Below are 19,454 nucleotides of genomic sequence, written 5' to 3'. Positions count from 1 at the left end.
AATGAGAAACCGGCCATATTGGAGAACTTCACCTCATTCATCAATAGTCCTCATGTCCAGTCCTGGAATACTCCACTTAGGCTACCAACTGATGCAGCAATAAATCTGTCCTACAGAATGTGTCTGTATTTCTCCATCAGATTGATCCTTAGGCGAGGCAGGAGGTCTTCAAGCTGCTACAGTCAAACTCTTGACAGCCTTTTAGGGTTCAGAAAAGAGGCAGCATGTACTTTCAAATAAAACCAAACTGGATCAATATCCCCAAATGGGCGAGGGGGAGAAAACACCATGCAGTGACTTATTGACTTGAAAACGTATAAATTTGTGTCATAGTATTCACTCAAACATTAAAGTTTCTCAACATTCTGATCAGAACTTTACAAGCTGCCGGTACGTTGCAGAGCAAATGTAACAGTAACTCCTTCAAGATGCACTTTTATGCAATGCACTTGAGAGTTTTTAGCGTCCTCGTATAAAATGGACAAGAAGTTCCAGGGCAAAGAAATGAACAGCACACTACAGAACGCACAAGAGAATACCTCCTCATCTCATCTGCCCCCCACTGCTCACTGCGGTGGTGGCGGTGGGCCCGTAACAGCGGAGTGTCAGTCCGGCCAGTGAAACGCCACGCTTTTATCTCCCGGTGGCGGGGGAGGAGGAAAATAAGGGTCCTTCAAAGGGCTGAGGTCATTTCCTGTGCCTCAAGGCTGCGACAGAAAAAAATAAAATGTCTTCATTCGGTCGGCCCTGCTTTATTTCAAATGCCGACGCCGCCGTTTAAGAGGGCCCTTGTGGGCACGGATGGCAAATGAGCACTTTTGTGTTGTCGCAATCTATCCCCTTATTTCCCCACTCCCCTCGCCATTTTCAACCCCCCCTCTGCGATGTAAACCTCAAATCATGGTTGTATTTTTATTTTTTTTAAAGTATGTGTAAAAGTGCAGGGGCAGATATACAGATGATAGACCATGAGAGGTAGTAGGTAAAAACAGGCAAAGAGGAGATGTGCAAGGCTTGCAGAGGAGCATGAGAGCGACAGTGTGAAATTAAGAGCCGAATGGTTCCTCTCATCCACAGCCCTCTACAGCCCCAAAGCCCTTTCATAACTTCCTGTTTTTCTCTGAACTGGGAAACATCCAAAGCACATGTGTGTAAGTAGGAATGCACTGTTCACATGCAACTGATATTGTGTGTGCGTGCGTGCGCAATAAAGCAACGCAGCAGCGAGCGGGTGAGTCAGAACTGGCAAGATAGAGAGGCTCAATGAAGGGCCTGCGCGGTGCGATGGAGGAGGAGGAGGAGAGCAGCCGGAGCAGGCAGACAGGCTCACATGCTGGGATGTTAGGAGGAAGAGTGATAGATCTATTGCATGGCCACTGTTGCTGCAAGAGCAGAACACACCTCGGGCAGATGGATGGGGAGTGCGTGTGGGGGTACGATTAATCTCTGCGAGTGTGCCCTTTGTGTTGGAGTGCGTGGGAGAGTTGTATTACATGGTCTTGGAGTGTAGTTTTGGAGATGCGGTACTTCAAACGGGGCTTTACAGTACTTCTACGGCAACTGAAGGGCAAACGCAGCAGACGGATGTATGGTAGAGGGAAAGAGGAATGCATGTTCATGTTGGTGCGTGGGCATTTGTCACGGTTTGTTTGTTTGTTTGTGCTCCGGAATACACCTGACCTGTAAGCACAGAAAGCATCGACACTTGTTTTTTATTCTGAAACACTCCCACTCCTATGATTCCACCAAACATCTCACCCAGTATCCTTTCTTCCATCTTTATTGTTCGGTTTATTTCTCTTTTATAGCCTTTTTTTACTGGCGAAACACAAAGGTTCCACTATAACACAACCTTCAAATGCTCACATAGAGGAAATACGCTTTAGTAGGTACAGCTAATTGGAAAATGGGTCTAATCGTTTGATATTACAAATAGCAAATCAGCCAATTACAGGGCAGCAACTGAAATAATTTACACATGGTGAAGAAGACTTAATAGAGGTCACACTGAGCATCAGAATGCTAACTTTAAAGTAGCATGATTGTTGTTTGCAGACAGGCTGCTCTGAGAAGTTAAGAAAGGGCTCATTCTACTTATATTTTCACTCACAATCATCTCTCAGGTTTACAGAGAATTATATGGTAAAGGTAAAGATGTCCAGCTATTACAGCTGTGTGTCAGAAGAGAGCAACCAGACTGGTTTGAAGTGGTAGAAAGAAAAAAAGTAGCTGTACGTTTTACGACAAAGGTATGGAGAATACCGTCTCCGAACTCACAGCAGGTCAAATGTTGAAGCGGACTGCAAAGCGTGCGACTCATGTCAACCAAGGACAGGAGATAGAGGATACAATTCATACAGTTTAACCAAAATTGGACAATAACGTCTTGAAAACATATTGCTTGAAGTTTCAGCCTTGATACTCAGCTAGTAGGTTAAAAATTTGGCATAAGCAATATGAAAGCATGCATCTTTTCTCCACTTTTTGCGGTCCAGACTTATGTAAAGTGCGGGGGATATTTTCCTGAGTAAAACAATTTCATAAAAATGTAAGATCTGTGACAAATTTTTTTGTCAACACATATCTGTGCTCTCTCATTCGCCATATTTATACATATGCATCCAAATCAAAACAACAGCAAATAAATATCTCTTTAAGTATTAGCTGCAATACTAATGAAGAAATATTTCTTTATATTTGCAAGTGATAGCTGTTGCTTTTGTGTTTAGATTAGGTGATGTTTTATACATTTGTTTGAAACCTCTTAGCTTATATCAAAGAAAAAAAATTGGCATTCTTACTCAAGTTTATCAGACCATAAAAGTGACAAAAATTGTTTGCAAAAACATTCTGTGTGCATGGACGGCTGTTAAAAAGAGTTAAAAGGTAGTGTGTGTTCAGCAAAACCCTGAACACCGAGTTACTAATAATGTGACTAATGAGGTAAGAAATCCTGAGCATCAAGACATAAAAAAGAAAAGCTCAGTAAAAATTCAGAAAATTGGGTAGAATAGCAAATTTTCCCACAGCAACTACATAAAACGTGTGCTGTGGCTCTGCCAATACCTGCTCTGGTAGTACTGCCAATGTTGCGTGTAAAAAATAAGTACATAAAATGTTCCTTCTTTATGAGGAGCTTGTGTGAATTCTTAATTGTAAAGGCAAAACTCTTTCACTTGAACTGCAACAACACACAAGACAGAAATGACAGGAAAGAGATCACACCGTGTGATGTGGTTAGTTAACACTAAACAGCAGCAGATCAGGGTGATCTGAAAATTTACTTTTGTTTCAAAGATATTAACTGAAAAACGTTCCTTCAAACAAGCATTTACTTTGACATTTACACATTTCTGTAAAAGAAAACAATACAAGTGAGAACTAGACACAAAGATAGAGATGGAAAAAAAGAATACAATGGACATAATTCAGTTTGTCCACCTCTCACTCCCAAGGACTGCGTTGCTAACCGTTTAAATTTGCTTTTGCTACTAGGACTGTTATTTTACTTTGTCTTCTTCCTCCTGACTAAAGAAGCTTGACCTTGAACGACATTTTTTGGGATAATGGGATACATAATAAAATAGATTGCTCTGTGAAGTTTTCCATCACATGAAATTGTTTTTCAATTTAAGAATTGAGATTTCCCTTTCAAGCTTCACAAATCCTTCATCTCGCATGATTTCTTTTATTTTTGTACTCTTCCTACAAGTCTTGTGTCGATCCGCCGCCCTCTTTCCACTCATAAAATATGCTTGCTTATGTTTGCCTCTTGGCATCTCAGTAGTGTTGCATACCAGGAGGGTGAGTTATGGCAAATGTTGTATCCCACACAACAAAGTGCTAAACTAGTTTGATTTTTTTCTTCCTTTTTATACTTGGTGCTGTGCATAACTCCGGTTAGGAGGGCACGGAGAGTTGTAAACATTTCAATTCTTTAGTTTTGTTGGACGCAGAACTTCAAAGCGGTTTGTCACCTTGTTTTATAGCGCCGGTCTTTACTATAATCCCCTTCAATCTGGATTCTGCACACAGAACTTTCCTACCAGCAGGCATTCATTGTGTTGCCTTTATTATCGAGCGGGACCTGTCAAGATGATCAAACTATATTTCATCCACTAAATACCGGAGTTTTGACCCTGTGAATTGCCTGGTGGGATAACGTCAAATGTGCTGTACAGCAAAGAAGACAGCATCACCTTGAAAGGCCATGCTTCAGAGACTGGGAAACCACAAAAAGCAATTAAAAGTATTGACGAAACTTCAATAGCTCTTTAACAGTGCTGCCAGACACCTTAAGGCGAGCGCCACGCTATTTTTCCTCATTCCTCTAATTCCCACTATTTTACAGCTTCTCCGCTTAAATCTTTGCTGATCTTTATCATTAAGAAGTGACTGCCTAAAAACATGTAAACTGCATTATCTGCAGCCGTGCACGGCCTGTAGCAAAGGCACTGAGATGAGGGTGACAGAAATATTAACCGAGGTTTATCTAGTCCCATCCAGCCTGTTAGCGCTCAAATTACTCAAGAAAGTATCCAGTTATTTTAAAAATGAAAAAAAAAAACAAAAAAAAAACACGAAATAATAAAGTACAAATGGAGGGCCTGGGGCCACTGCTGCCTGTGAAGCAGCGTAGCATCAACCACGATAAGGTGGTTTTCATGAATTCTTCCTGCAGTGGTAAGTCAGCGGCTCCCTAAATCACCGAGTTACAGCTTGCAGACTCCTTGGCTCAATTTCAATCTATACACAGGCACATATTGCTCCCTAAAGACTGATAGCATACTCAATGAAACAAAGGAAATAAGAACTTACCTTTGCACTGGTTAGTGTTCTTATCGAGAATGGCCTTGGTTGACACTATTTTTCCATACCTGCAGAGACAGAGACAGTGCGGTCAGCTTACTAAACCCCATGACACTGAAATGTTGGAGCAATTTATTCAGATCATCAACCTGTGGTCACAGTCATGTCTTATTTTTCGTATTATCTGCCGTTTAAGTGCAACAAGCAATTTTCAGAGCCGTACAAATGTCAAAAGCCATTGGAAAGAGAAATCACTCGAGGTTAATAACATTATGTGTGTGACCGACTTCAAACGACTGAGCAAGCCTCTGACATTTCAGAGAGCCATCGGACAATTTCAAAAGGTCTGACAGAACACAAATGCTGCAAATGGCCTTTTTTGTGTTTGCATAGTGTATAGAGTACATTTAATCCAGACTAACGTCCTTTAAATATTAAAGCTGTTTAACGCATCGAGCAACAGAGCAAACGAAAGGGGAATTGTGTTATTTTAAGGTTTACGTCTGCTTAAAGTTAAATTGCTTCCAATTTGTATTTTTGAGGTCAGGCAAACAGTCTGCTGGATCGGACAGGAAACCTTGACAACCACGGAGGAAGCAAAGAGAACTGTAGATGTCCAGGAAGCAACTTCAAACACCGACATGAGTTGAGCTCTGGGTGATGGGCAAAATTCTTGGACTCCAAATGTTGGATCTGTAAGAACTGATTTATTATTTGAAGAAAGCTCCTAAATTAGATTAAGACAACACTCACGGCCAAAGCTCGTTTTAATTTCACTTCTTAAAATCAAATGAGGGTACGGTCAATATTACCTTCAGTAAAATCCTGTCTGTTTACTCCCAGCGAACTGACTGCTTGAGAGAGCGGACAGCCAACCAGAATGCAACATCTTTAAAGCATCAGAGGCTAACAAAAGAGCTGAACAGATAATGTTCTACTGCAGCTATATGTAAAACTGTCCAATGTAGCAGGATGTGAAACTGACCAAAAAATATAACAAAAAAAATTATCTCGCAAAAGCGTTCAGGCCTTATGACCTTCTTCAAATTGCATCATGTTTCAACCACAACAGATTTGTTGAAGTGGGAGGAAAGTGATGCAAACATTTTTTTTTTTTTTTTGCAGGAATTTGTATCCAGTCCTCTTCACACTGGGGCCCGGAAAATTATTTTATAAATGTAACGTATTTGTGTGAAATTTAAAGTACAAGGTGGTTAAATAATGGTGGTTCAACAAAATACTAAGGGAGAACTGGATACATATGTAGGCCACATTTTCCAGGCATTTTGATTGTAGTATAACTTCAGAAACATGTCACAGCTTTTTTGCTCAAAAACAAAAATGTTCCATCAGGAGGTTTGTTTCTACATGGATTACAACTTGATCTTTTGGAAATTATATATGACATTTCAAAAATATACACCAACATTCACCAATTATTTCTTAGAATTCAGGCAAAGTAAAAAGTTCACTTAATCGGTTACCAAAAAGTTCAAAATGTGGTAAAAAGGCATTATCTTCCGTCATCCAAACTGACATTTGTCAAAGCAAGGTGTGATCTTAATTTCTGTTATTGGGAATCCCCTAAAAGTTGCCAAATTGTTTGCAACATTTTCAAATATAAAAATTAATTGCATAACAAATTTGCTTAGTTATATTCTTGAGTGTCTAAAGAACAATCAGTTCTCATGATTTATAACATGCAAACTCTTTCTGCATGGAGTTTGCATGTTCTCCCTGTGCATGCATGGGTTTTCTCCGGGTACTCTGGTTTCCTCCCACAATCCAAAAACATGACTGTCAGGTTAATTGGTCTCTCCAAATTGTCCCTAGGTGTGAGTGTGTGTGTGCATGGTTGTTTGTCCTGTGTGTCTCTGCGTTGCCCTGCGACAGACTAGCGACCTGTCCAGGGTGACCCCGCCTCTCGCCTGGAATGTTAGCTGGAGATGGGCACCAGCAACCCTCCCGACCCCTCAAGGGACAAGGGTGTAAAAAAAAATGGATGGATGGATCTCAGTACTTTGATGACAAAAAGTGAAAAAGCCAACGGGTGTGAAAACTTTTGCAAGGCGTTTTAATGGCCCTGAAAGTTTCAGTTTCCATATCAGATTCCACAGGTGTCCAAAGTTAATCTAAAAATAACTGAATTCAATCATTTTCTTAGCGCAACTTACAGTATTAATCTGCTTAAAGGAATCTTTGGCCACCAATTGTTGGGCGAAGGTTTGATGTGTAAGCGAATCTCCAAAGCTTAAAAGATTTGCATCAGCTGACCTTTCCTGAGGATAAATGTGAACAAATCAGAGACCTGACAAGCTAATTAAGGTCTAGTAGAACCATGAGAGCTCTCTTAATGTGTGGAAAGGTCCCTTTTCCTTACTCTGAAATACTATAAAACATTTACTTTTGCTAAAGATCAAATAAAGCGAGGGCAACATTTCAAAATGTAATTAGCTCTAGACCCATAAATATTTATCCCAGATCTCTGTGTGCAACAAAAATTTTGAAACATGAATTGAATGACAGTCAGTTATTGTATTTTCCTGTGTCATCTCAACAGTGCAACATGCTGCATTGTTTGGAGTGTGAAAAGAAAGTGTGTGCCTGAACTTCTTTTTTGCACACAAATATACATCCTTCAGTATGAGCACTTGCGTGTGTGTGTGTGTGTGTGTGTGTGTGCGTGTGTGTGTGTGTGTGCAGCTGTTTATACAATTACACTTGCGCATTTGGCGTGAGAGTCAAGCAGTTCTTTGTGTGTTGAATGCACATCACAATGAATGAAGAGAGAAAGAGCAGGCTCTTCACACACACGCTCGCACACGCACGCCCACACACACACACACACACACCCGCGCACACACACATTCAGTAGGGAAGACGCAGTGGTGCATCCCGGCCCATATTTCACCAGCAGGGGATAATTGTGCCATTTCTCAACGAGTGCCAGAGACTCTATTTACTGCATGCTGCGGTGGGATGGGTGGTGGATATGAACTGATGAGCTCCGAGAGGAAAACTACCAGCTCACGCATGTACACACACCGACACAGAAATAAACTCGCACACATACACAATGAGTACTCACCAATCAGCGCATTGTCTCCCCTCAGCAGATAAAATAGGCCATTTTAGCCATAGGGATCCATAATCTACTTCAACAGAAAAAGGCCCAAGGTGCAGTATTTGATCATACTGAGATACTCTCGAGCATAAGTACACAGAATGAACACAGAGCAAGGAGTGTTCATTTGATTAGAGAACAATCAGAGCTTGAGTAGTGGCTGCTGGGAGTCAGACTCTTTCTGAGACGCAACTGAGAAACTGTTACAAGTAAAGACTGTGGTTAACATGTCGCACACATCATCGACAAATTAAGCACTGCAAACCTGCCTAAGAAGATTTTAAAGAGAAACGATAAAAGAATGATTTTTATTTTTTTTAAATGGATAAAACACCTTTGATGACATTGCTATAGGCTTGTTTATCTCTGAATCAGGCTCGATGCACTAGAAGTCTGACAGAATCCTTCCACGCTTTGAAATCTACATGTTGATCCGTCATGCATATTTGAGTTGAAACCGGACAATAATTAACATTCTAGCAAGTACCAGAAACCGACAACAGCTTGTCACCATGGAGGCTGAATTGGCTGGGGGAGTGACCTTCTGACCAAGGGTTACAGATGTCTTGTCTGGAGACGCAACTTTTTCAGCTCCTAAAATCTGAAAAAAGATAATATTTCATTGATATTCTTCCAATTTCATAAACGATTTTGTTTTCTTTTTAGCGACTATAGCTGTAGTTTCAGGCTACAAAGCAAAGAAACGGGTCCCATTCAGACACAACCAAGCTCTGCAACAGATTCCCATTGTAAACGATATCAGTACACAGTTCTAGTTTATTAGCTCCTAAAACTGTGCTAGACTTTTTTTTTTCCATTTTCTGTAACTGGACATGTAGCTCCGTTTTAAATGTGCTCTATGACTGAAGAAATAAATGAAATATTCATATTTTCTATAAAAGAGTAAATTATTTTCACAAGATAAGCCAGATTAGCAAATGATCAGAAATATGACGGGAAACAGTTTCACATAGTCATGTGAAACCAAAGTGGTTGGGTTTCACATCAAAGGTAATAGACAACTTTTAAAAAAATATTTTAAATCTGCATTAGGTCAGAAAGGAAACCCTACTTTATAATCATGAGCTTTCAATAAAGTGTAGCACAGGTAAGAATTGGCTCTCATCTGGATTCAAATCTCAGGAAATCACCAAATTAAATTGATATATGAATGGACCCAAGAAATACCATCATTGTCTTCATAGGCAAATCAAAACTAAATGTTATGAAAAGATGACACACAAACTGCAAAGAGTGGGGTGGCTTTGATGTGACAGAGGGAGTCCCTGTGAAGCGCAGGTTTAACACTGATGCTGCGTCCAAAATATAACAATAAAATATAACAATCCAATCAGCAATTCATTGATAGTCTGGTGTACCGATACAAACAATTTTTTTTTCTCTAATGCTTCACACACAGGTATATTCTCACTGTACACTTTAGAGAAATGTGTGCTTTCAGTCTGGGAAGTAGTTAAAAAGCGCTGCGCTTTTGGCATAAATCTGGGGAAAAGTTCTCATTAAAACTTTGTTTGGACTCTGCAGAAGCAGGAGACAGTAGCTTGTTGATGCCAACTCATCACTGCTAGCCTCATTAAATGTTAAAGATGGCTCATCAATGCACACTATCTTCTGTCCCCCTCAAATAAAAAAACCTAAAAAAATAAAAAAAAAGACACCACAAAGATGCTGCAGGGAGATGAAAAGGCCTAGCAGCAAGGAGCCTGCTCCAGCCAGCTGAAGGAGACATGCCGGATATGGACGGACGAGGTGATCATATATGAGATGCGTGTGTAGATGTGAACGACCCTGCTGGAGGCTCCTTCGCCTCTCTGCCAGCCAGGCCTGGGGTGGCTTTGATGTGACAGAGGGAGTCCCTGTGAAGCGCAGGTTTAACACTGATGCTGTGGCCAGGATTCAGCGCCTGTCTCCACTAATCCTATTTCAATCACTCTTGCAGCCTCTTATCTCTGACTCTGCTGGCCCACTGCCCTTTCTCTCCCTACAAATCTCCTCTCTTTTTCTTTCCGTTCTTCTTTCTCTCCTAAAGTCTCTCTACCCGCTTCTACATCTTTTTTTTTTGTAATTTCTTTGCTTTTGTCCTCCCTCTTCCTCTGCGTATGAATCCCATAGAAATAGATATGATGCAATATATCAACCCAACATAATGCCAGAGGTGAAATTTATATTAACAAAAAAAAAAAAAGCCTTTATGAGCTATTTTAAGCTGATGAAAACCTACAAATTGTGTTGGATGTAAAACATGTCATTCATATGACAGCTGTCTGGGCACTGAGATGTGATGAAAATCGAGCTCGGCCTGAAAGCTCGGCTTCACTTTTAAAAAGGACAGCAGCTGCAAGTGCGTGAGTGACAATCCCGGAACTGCATTTCCTTCTTCTCTCTCACTCTCTCGGTGGATAAAAGGATCCAGGCGTTTTCCATTTCCATCGTTGGGGCTGGGAAGCTGAAGTGGATCTTAGCTGCACGTGGGCAGTGAGAGAAACCAGGCTGGAGCGGAGCAACACGTCACTGTGGTGCTGCTGGTACGCAGGAAAGCACAGAGCAGAACGATGGAAGGACCACCCAGGTGCTCTGTACACACTTTGCCCGAACGCTCTAGTCAGCATCGCCAAAGGTCTGTGGCTACATCTTTGCGTAATTACTCAACACGGTTTTCATAAGCAAAGTCCGGGGAGATGAGAGTTTTTTTTTGTTTTTACATTAAACTAAATAAACTATATTTACATATTGCAGTTTATCTATGCCTGCAGATGAAGACGTGAGTTTAAGATGCAGGTAATTATGTTAATATCACTGCAATGAGACACGGCGTATCTTTAACACTCGTAACTCTTAAATGTTTTCGTATTTTGTTACCTCGCCACAACAAACTACAAAGTAGGGTTTCACTCGGATTTGACATACATTTGTGTTTGAGAAACTTCTAAAGTACCAAAAATATGCGGGGCATTTGTATTTAGCCCCCCAAGTCTTGTATTTAGCCTGTGACTGGGTCATTTCAGCAGATTTTATCTAAATTAGATGTGCTAAAGTTCCTTCCTTGATCATCTTCTGTGGGGCTGTTTGTTCACTGATAAACCTCTCAGGCCAGTGAAGAACAACTGCATTTATGGTGTGATTTCATTGCACACAGTATCTGTTTACTAACTCGGCGACTTCTGAATGCATTTGGAGGCACTTCAGATTATCTCCAGTTGTTGTATCTTGTCATACTTTTCAGATTTATATCTTTGAAAAAAAATGTAAAAAATGTTTTATCCATTCCCAACAACTTCTTATTTATGTGGTGTTTTGTGTTCGTCTCGAGCACATAAAATTCATGAAAGTTCGTTGCTATAACGTGGCAATAAGCAAAAAAATACTGCACTATATCCACTGAGTATTTGTTATTTTCATATGGATGGGGATGACTCCAACCAGCCAGATTTAATGTTTGTTCAGCACAGCACATCCAACCCTGTGGGATTTCATAAGCTTAAAACATGCTCCGTTATTAAAAAAGGTGTAGTGATTATGTTAGCACTGCGGTGTAGGGAAAGATCCTAATATACGGTTTTTTTGAAAATATCACATCAACAAGAAACTCTCAGAACTTGAAGTTCTGCCAGTTGGCAAAACTTGAAGTTTGCAAAATGAGCAAAGCCCCAGAAAAGTGTTTGTTTTAGGTTGAGGAGGAACTCCAAGCTGCTCAGCAGCTTCATATCACCAGAAAGTGTACACCGTGTAACCGCTCTCAGATATAATGTGAAATAAGCATGAAAATGTTCCAGATGTTTCTTTTTGTTTTGTTTTTTTATTAACTCTGCGTAAAAAATAAATGAAGTGTTAAATGATAAATGCATTTACTTGTTTATTTCAAAATCAGACGCAACATTCGGTGAAGAATTAATTTAGTGCAAAAAAAGAAAAACACTTCAGATTATCTCCAGTTTTATCCTTTTTTTTATGCTCGCCCAAAAACCAGATGTGACAGCTGCAAACACACACGGAGAACAAAGGGAAGAAAAGATTAAAAAACACTTTAAACTTTCTCATCTGAAGACGGATGGAAGAAATGGAAGGGAGACGGTGCCAAACAAAGTACAAAATATAACCAATAAATAGATGAATACACACACACACACACGTACAGGCACGTTCTTCTAATCAAACATTACATGCCGCAATGTAATGCAAAAAAAAATGTGTTGCTCTATTTTTTTTTTTGTGCTTGAGAAAATATAAATAAATCAAGACACATAGTAAAGAAAAATCAAGTAGAAATATAGCCCCAAGAGTTTTCAGTGACTGGTGGATGTAGCTAATCTGTAACTTCAGATAAATATTTTTGTTGTTAACATGACACTTTAAAAAGATGAAATTCAACCTAAATCCACCTCAACACATCAATCTCTGTCCTGAATTACCTAAACTTTGTGCATATATATCCAAATATATCCAAATATCAAATATATATATATATATATATATATATATATATATATATATATATATATATATATTTTTTATTATTATTATTGACAGGCTTTTGTCAAAGTCTTTCAGTAATCGAGAACTCCTTCAGACCAAACTGACACAGCAACAGGGGATTAAAAATCAGCCAGCATATAGATGTTTTCTGTGGAGTCTTGGAGGTTTCGTGTAGTCCATCAAAGATGTTGTGCAATTTCGTTTTCGTTATAGACTGCTTCAAACGCGAACAAAACGTTGATGCTGGTCGCTCATCATGGTGGCGTATCTGGGGTGGTGGGTGGGAAGCGCATACAGTGTTGACTGTTCATTAGAGAATCTAAAAGAGAGGCACCAAGGCTGCAACCTAATTACTGGGAGCTGTCCAAGTAATTTATTGTAATTCTATTGGCATCACGGCTGCTATGGGCTACTTGTTCCACACGCTAAAAGATCTAATCCAGTATCAACATTTAACAACTGATGCCTTTAAGGTGGTCCTAATCTGGTGCGGAAAGGCCCTTTGTGTGACCTTTATTACCAAAACAACACGAGATGTATTGTTTACGATATTCAATTTTAAAATCACCCCCCACACCTCCCCCCCAACATCTGATTCTTGAAAGCTAATTTGAAATAAACAGTCTAATAAAACGTTTACTGCTGTAGCTGATTTGCACATTTGAAGTTTGAAGTCGAAGATGTATTTTTTGTAACATCAGTAAAATGGCTGTGGCGATCCAAGATTTCAAATGAATGCGCAGCTGGAACAGTTTAGAGACTGGTGGGTTTGTTGTAAACTGACAAATGTTTGCTCTCGCATCTTAAACTACTCAAAGACATAAACGAGGTGACTGCCGGGGTGGAAAGTTAATAATGCAGTTTTGGTGGACGTTAAATTGGCCTTCATTTGCCTCCATAAATGGAAATATACCAGATAAAAAGGGAAATAACTGGTGAATCACTAAGAGATATTTTGCTAAACAAAAAACAGAAAATTGAAAAAATAAAAATAAAAATCAATGCACTGTCCAAGGTCCATTCATCTTCTACATAACAGTGCAGCTACAGTATCTTGGCCGGTGTGCATCATCAAACCCATCTGTTAAAGTTGGCTCTGGTTTCACACACACACACTGTGGTTATTTGCAGTCATCAAAGAGTCTCATTCCAGTCTTTTTTTTCCCCTCCCTTCTCTACTAATGCGCTTCCATTCTACGGAAAAACTATTTCACCTGCAGAGTTCGAGGTGGATGACAAGTTAATTAAAAACCATTGAAAATGTCCTGAATCCTAGAAAAGAAGAATTGTTCTGCAATGAGCAATATTCTGTAGCTGCAGTGATTCAGGCACTTTAAAAGGCAAATGACTTATTTTTTTTAAACATGTGGTCAGAATTCACTGTGTTAAAGTTTAAATAAATTTTATAACAATTTTCATATTTTTTCCCCACCAGGAAAGCTTCTTAATCACAGAATTCTTTTTTTTTTAAATTAAATTTCCTATAATTTAGTCTGTCAAGTTGATAAAATAGTTTCATTGATGGTTCATCTTTTTCTTCCACTGTTAACTTCCTGCCAGATTTTACTAAATTATTTAAAAATGATTTCAATTAGAATTGTACGTCTTTTGACAAGTCATAGATTTGTGAATCTGTAGAATCACCTTTAGTACACGTTATTTGTTCTAAATGTTGTCCATCACATTTCTACCTCAATTCATTTGATCTGATTTCTCGATGAGACTAGATGGGAGATCTTTCAGATCTTTTGCTCTTCCCCAAAAAGAACAAGTCTCATATTGACTTTTGCAAACTAAATATTGTAAACCATCTGAATCATTACACTCCTGACACCAATATAGTTCTATATGTCCCTGCAGTCGACATCATACATTGCTAAAATACACTCACTGGCCACATTAATAGGGACATCTTATTAACACCAGGTTGCTCCCTCTTTTGCCTTGTTAAGTGCCTTAATTCATCCCAACAATCGTTCAAAAAGGTGTCAATCATTCTTCAAAGATTTCGGTCCAAATTGACGTGATGGTTTCATGCATCTGTGATAGATTTCTCAGCTGCACCATCCATGATGCAGATCTCACATTTTACTGCATACCAAGGGAGTTTTATTGCAATGAGATCTGGTGACGATGGCCAAATGCATTATGTTCAACAACAAGTTTGAACGATTCAAGCTTCTGCTGGAAGTAGATGGTGGTGAGTACTCTACATTTTGTCATACAATGAAGGACGTGTTTAGCAACAATATTAAGTAGGTAGTGGCATTTAAAGAATGCTATTAGCGACCCACAGTGTGCCAAACACATTTACATCACCACCAGTCTAAAGTGATACAAGGAGGATGCCTTCATCCCTTTAGGCCACTAAATTCTGACCCAACAATGTAAACGTTGCAACTGAAATACAGATTAATCAGACTCTGTGACATTTTTCCAATCCTCTATTGATCAGCAATATTAAGCCTGTGCAAATTGTAGTTTGTTTTCTGTCCTTAGCGAGAGTGACAGGAGTTGGACGCAGTGCGGTTTGAACCATCTGCTTTAGGGTTCGATGTATTCCGAGTTCAGAGATGAAACTCCACACAACTTGGTTGTAACCTCTTGGTATTTCAGATGCTGAACCTCACTAAGACCTCCTACCAGTTTGCCCATTCTCCTCCGACTTCACAGAACCGCATAAAACTCACTTGATATTTTCAGACCATTCCCTGTACAGGAAACATGGTTGTGTGGAAAATTCCCAGGTGATCTGAAGTTTCTGATCTACTAGGATCAGCTTGTCCACCACGGATGACCATATCAAGTCCATCACTTTCTTTCCAATTTTAAAGCTTAGTTTGTAATTAAGTAAATGCATCTGGTACGAGGTTGATTGATTGAACTGAACAGATAATAAAAAAGACAATGTGACAATCCATTAATCCCATTGGATCAGCTACTTCCCTGTGTTTCCAAAATGACATCTGGAATTTTGCCCATCACAACCAGGTTATAATGAATAAATATGCAGAACATGCAGTGGAATATAGATGCTGGATGATCATCTTTACAGCATTACTGGGAAATGTGTAATCTGAGAGTCTCCATCAAGAAAAGCCAAACGATGTAGGTATCTAAAATCTCTCTGGCACTCTTTACACACGAAGCTGGTTGTTTTCAAAGCCAGCTTTATAGAATTGCCTCTGTTTGTTCAGAAATGTCCAACCTGTCAAAGCTGCACAACATGTACCGCTGTCTGATACGCACAAATGAACACATCTCATCTTCAATGGAGCTGCGTTCGCTTTCTAGATACGACGTTAAGAGGAAAATTCACTGAAGAGAAATAGGAGAAAAAAAAAGAAAAGAAAATGTTGGAAGGGAGGACAGCGAGACGGAGTCGCAAAATTCCTGGCTTTGTCCCCGACGTCAGTCAGTCTTTTTGTATCCTGCACTCTAATGCTACTTCTGCTTCATCTTAAAACTCTGTCTCCTTCTATGTGGATGAACCGACATAAAATGTGTTGGAGGTGGGTAGAACGAAAGGGGTAAAGAAATGATTTCCATATCAGCAAGCCAATGTGATGTTCCATTGTTTCCTTGGGGATGTTCCTTCTTCTAAGAAACTACTTAGAAGTGAAAAAGAAGCAATTCCACACACCAGCAAAAAAAGAAAAAAGAAAAATCGGCAAAGTTGACTAAAGTGTAAAAGTGAAAGGGGAATACTCGTCAGGCTCTAAATAGGCAAACAGTCCATGTGTCATGTTTACAGTAATGGGGAATAAATAATTCAAAAAGTAGCATAGGGCTGAATAATCTGGTGCTCTCATCCTTGCTCTAAAGTTGATGTTTGGGGATGTAGCTATTAATAGTTGAGCACATTGAAAAATGTTTTTTTCTTATATACTTTAAGACAAAGTTAAGCAACACAATCCTTTCAAGTCATGAATGAAAGGAGATGTGGCTTAGCTACAGATTAACCATTAGTTACATTAACAAACATTTTGTTGCAATCTAGATTGTTTGGAAATCCCACTATGTGTGCTGCACTGACAAAAACACACAAGAAAAACAAAGTTGTAAACTTAAATCTTATGGACAAGCAAATCTTTGCATGTCCACAGCTGTAAATAAGATACCAAAAAAAAATCTGTTAAAACTGATCACAATAAAATCATAAATCAATAACCTTCGAACAAACAAAATAGTAATTAGTTTTTAAAATGACTAAAACAAGGATTTCTTGGTATTTTATTAGGGCTGTTTTAACAAGAAAAATATATTTAAGAATTGATTAGCTTTATTACAGATATATAGAAGTTGTTTCTTGCATGGCAGCTTCGTTCCCATTAGTTTATGAAAGTGAGGATGATTGAATATTAAGAATATTGTAAGATATTTGTAAAAACCAGTTTCGGTTTTGGAAGCTACAAGCTATTTGAAGGGCTTAGTGTTGGGGAATCTTTGAAACTAGAATAATCTTTAGTCACTTTTTCACCCCTGGTTTCACTTTTTGAAAAGCCAGGGGAATGGGATGGGCCAGCTTTGATGGAGGATTAGGCCCAATTTGGCTTTTGTGACTGCTGGGGTCTGTCTCCCTTTAATAAAAACAGGTGGTCTCTGGGTCACCTTTTTGCAATCCACCTAATCTACTAAACAAACCTCCCGGTCCCACCTCCTGCCCCTCCTGCCGTAATCTCCAGCTGCCCCTCCACAACTCCCTCAGACACATGGGAAAGGTTATTTGCACAATTGGTGGTGATTAGCTCTTGATTTGGCTTGTTCTATTTGTGTGACCAAGTCGGTGCATGCATGCAGAAACCAATTCCACTGAGGGCACAGCTGTGGCTCAGCCATGACTGAAAATGGCTGAAGAGAAGCAGACTGGGAGTTGGGTGGTGGAGGAGGAAGAAGATGAGAGGGTGAGGAAAAATAAAAGCAATGAAATGATGGAGTTTGGACCATTCAACCCACTCTGGTCCTTTTGTTTTTGTGGTGGTTTCAATTTTAGTCTCCGTATTGTTGGAAAAAAACATCTGAACTATTTTATCTATGTTGGCCTCGGCTCTAATGATCATTCTTAATTTAGACCTTCAGGGCACGACTCCACCCTAATAGGGTCCTGGGGTGGGGTCACAGCCTTAGATCCGGTCACCAACAACAAAAGGTCTTCAAAAGTTTACTTTACACAAAAGCGACTCAAGGGTGTGTTGGGTTTGATGGTTGAATATGTTGGCTGCAACCCTCAGTTGGTGTTGGACTTACGGGTTGGCCCGGTGCCTCAACATAGCTGGTGAGGCTAAAGAAAAAGACAACAACGGCTGTTTTAGCCACTGCTTTTTTCTCTCCTTTCCTATATTCATCCAGTCATCCAGCCAGGCAAGGCAAGTGGGAAGACCTCTCACGAACTGTGTGTTCAGCCAACTATTCCCACCCCACTCCTTTGGCCTCCCTGCTGCAGCCATATATCAGGCTGATGGTTGGTGAAGAACTTCATCCAGCCAGATGAATAAAGCAGAGATTAAGTACCCACCCAAATTCATTTAATAACTCATCTAACAGCTTGCGGCAAGTAACCTTAACCACTGTTGAAAGGCTGGTTTTCTTTAGCGTTTAATTTTACGCCCACGGACAACAGAGACATTAAAGGAAAAATTATTCTAAAAAAAAAAGTTGGCATTAATTAAACATAATGGCACATCCAGATGTTTTTATAGGCAAATTGTTGTTGCACCGAAGCAAGGTTCAGTTACAAGGGTGTAATGACGGTGATGAAAGAAAACTAAAATAGACTGTAAAGAATGACATGCACATTAAAAACAAAGAACACCTTCAGTCTCCATCACGCTCTGAGTGAACACCATGCAAAACCACACAATTCAGCCATCATCATTTATTAGTTGATCTAAAATGATTTTTGAAAATTATTTCGGCAGATTATGTGAGCTACTTCATCTTTTAAGGTCAACTGATAATTTAAATGTGCCAGTATGTATCACACTGATAAATGTAAATATCCCGAACAAGTGTATTTATTTTAGATAATTCAATTAAAATGTTACACTATATGAGCAATGGCTCAGTCTTTTGCCTCCATGACATAGGTAAAGTAGTCTCTGGTTTAGAAGTGGCTTAGTCCAAGGAATCTGGTCGTTGTAGCCTACATCCTGAATACCTTTGTAGCCCTTGAGGCACCAACTAAAGCTGCAGACCACTCCTTATGAATCTGTCAAACTATTGAATGTGTTCACAATTCTCTTAAGGATGTGCTGTGAGGTTTATTTTTTCTTACTTTTCCACATTTTTTTCTTCTTTTATTTCCATTAAATAGCTATTCAAAACTTTAGCAATGGCCTTTAAACTTCCTAGTAGAGCATCTGGTAGAAAACTCCCATGTTAACTTTTTAAGAAACAGAAATTTGAGGGGTATTTATGTAGAAAAAGTACTATTCATCAAAATTGATGAAAAAGACGGGTCAAACATGGGTCAATGGCTCAAGTCAAACAGGCAAAGAATTGTGTTCAATGTGTTTACAGGGCTTATTCACATTTACAATTTCAAAAATATCATATTTTCCCAAACTCAAGTACCTACAAATGTGTTATTTTTGACATTCACAGCAGTGGCCAGGCTTCAAATGTATAAAGTTAAATAATAAGAAAATAAATAAGAAAATGCGTAACTATGGAAGATAATCTATCTGCTATTTATGTTACACTTTTGAATTTTATGAACAAATTATGAGATATGTTAAAGCTGTGGAGAAGATTGCTTGAAGTGAATTTAACAGAATTTTGGAAATAAAATTTCAGTTCCACAGAGCAAGGTTACAAGCACATCAACAGAAAAATATCTTCCATTATTTTGGCAACTTTATTTTATTGTAATTTGCGGCGTCAAATCAGCAGCTACAATATGGCTTCTTGACAAGAATGCAGCAGTTTGGCAGCAGTTGGTTTTGCTTTCCATATAGAGGTGAACCAGGACTCAAGCGGTGCTTGCATGTGACAGAGCAGCCAGAAGCCACAGAAATAATGACAGAAA

The 19,454-nt window shown here is 39.2% G+C and overlaps 1 protein-coding gene across 6 annotated transcripts in view; it reads right to left on the bottom strand.

Moving 5' to 3' along the window:
• Positions 1–19,454, bottom strand: part of rbms3 (RNA binding motif, single stranded interacting protein) — a 339,603-nt gene that overhangs the window by 174,563 nt on the left and 145,586 nt on the right. For all 6 annotated transcript variants that reach the window (XM_008422426.3, XM_081612665.1, XM_081612666.1 and 3 more), the window contains one exon: positions 4,819–4,877. In XM_008422426.3, the coding sequence (XP_008420648.2) occupies positions 4,819–4,877 (59 nt within the window). The remainder of the gene's footprint in view (positions 1–4,818; positions 4,878–19,454) is intronic.

Source organism: Poecilia reticulata, chromosome 11, assembly GCF_904066995.2.
Source record: "Poecilia reticulata chromosome 11, P_reticulata-male-v2, whole genome shotgun sequence".
NCBI classification, from domain to species: Eukaryota; Metazoa; Chordata; class Actinopteri; order Cyprinodontiformes; family Poeciliidae; genus Poecilia; species Poecilia reticulata.
This window is presented reverse-complemented; position numbering and strand designations above follow the sequence as displayed.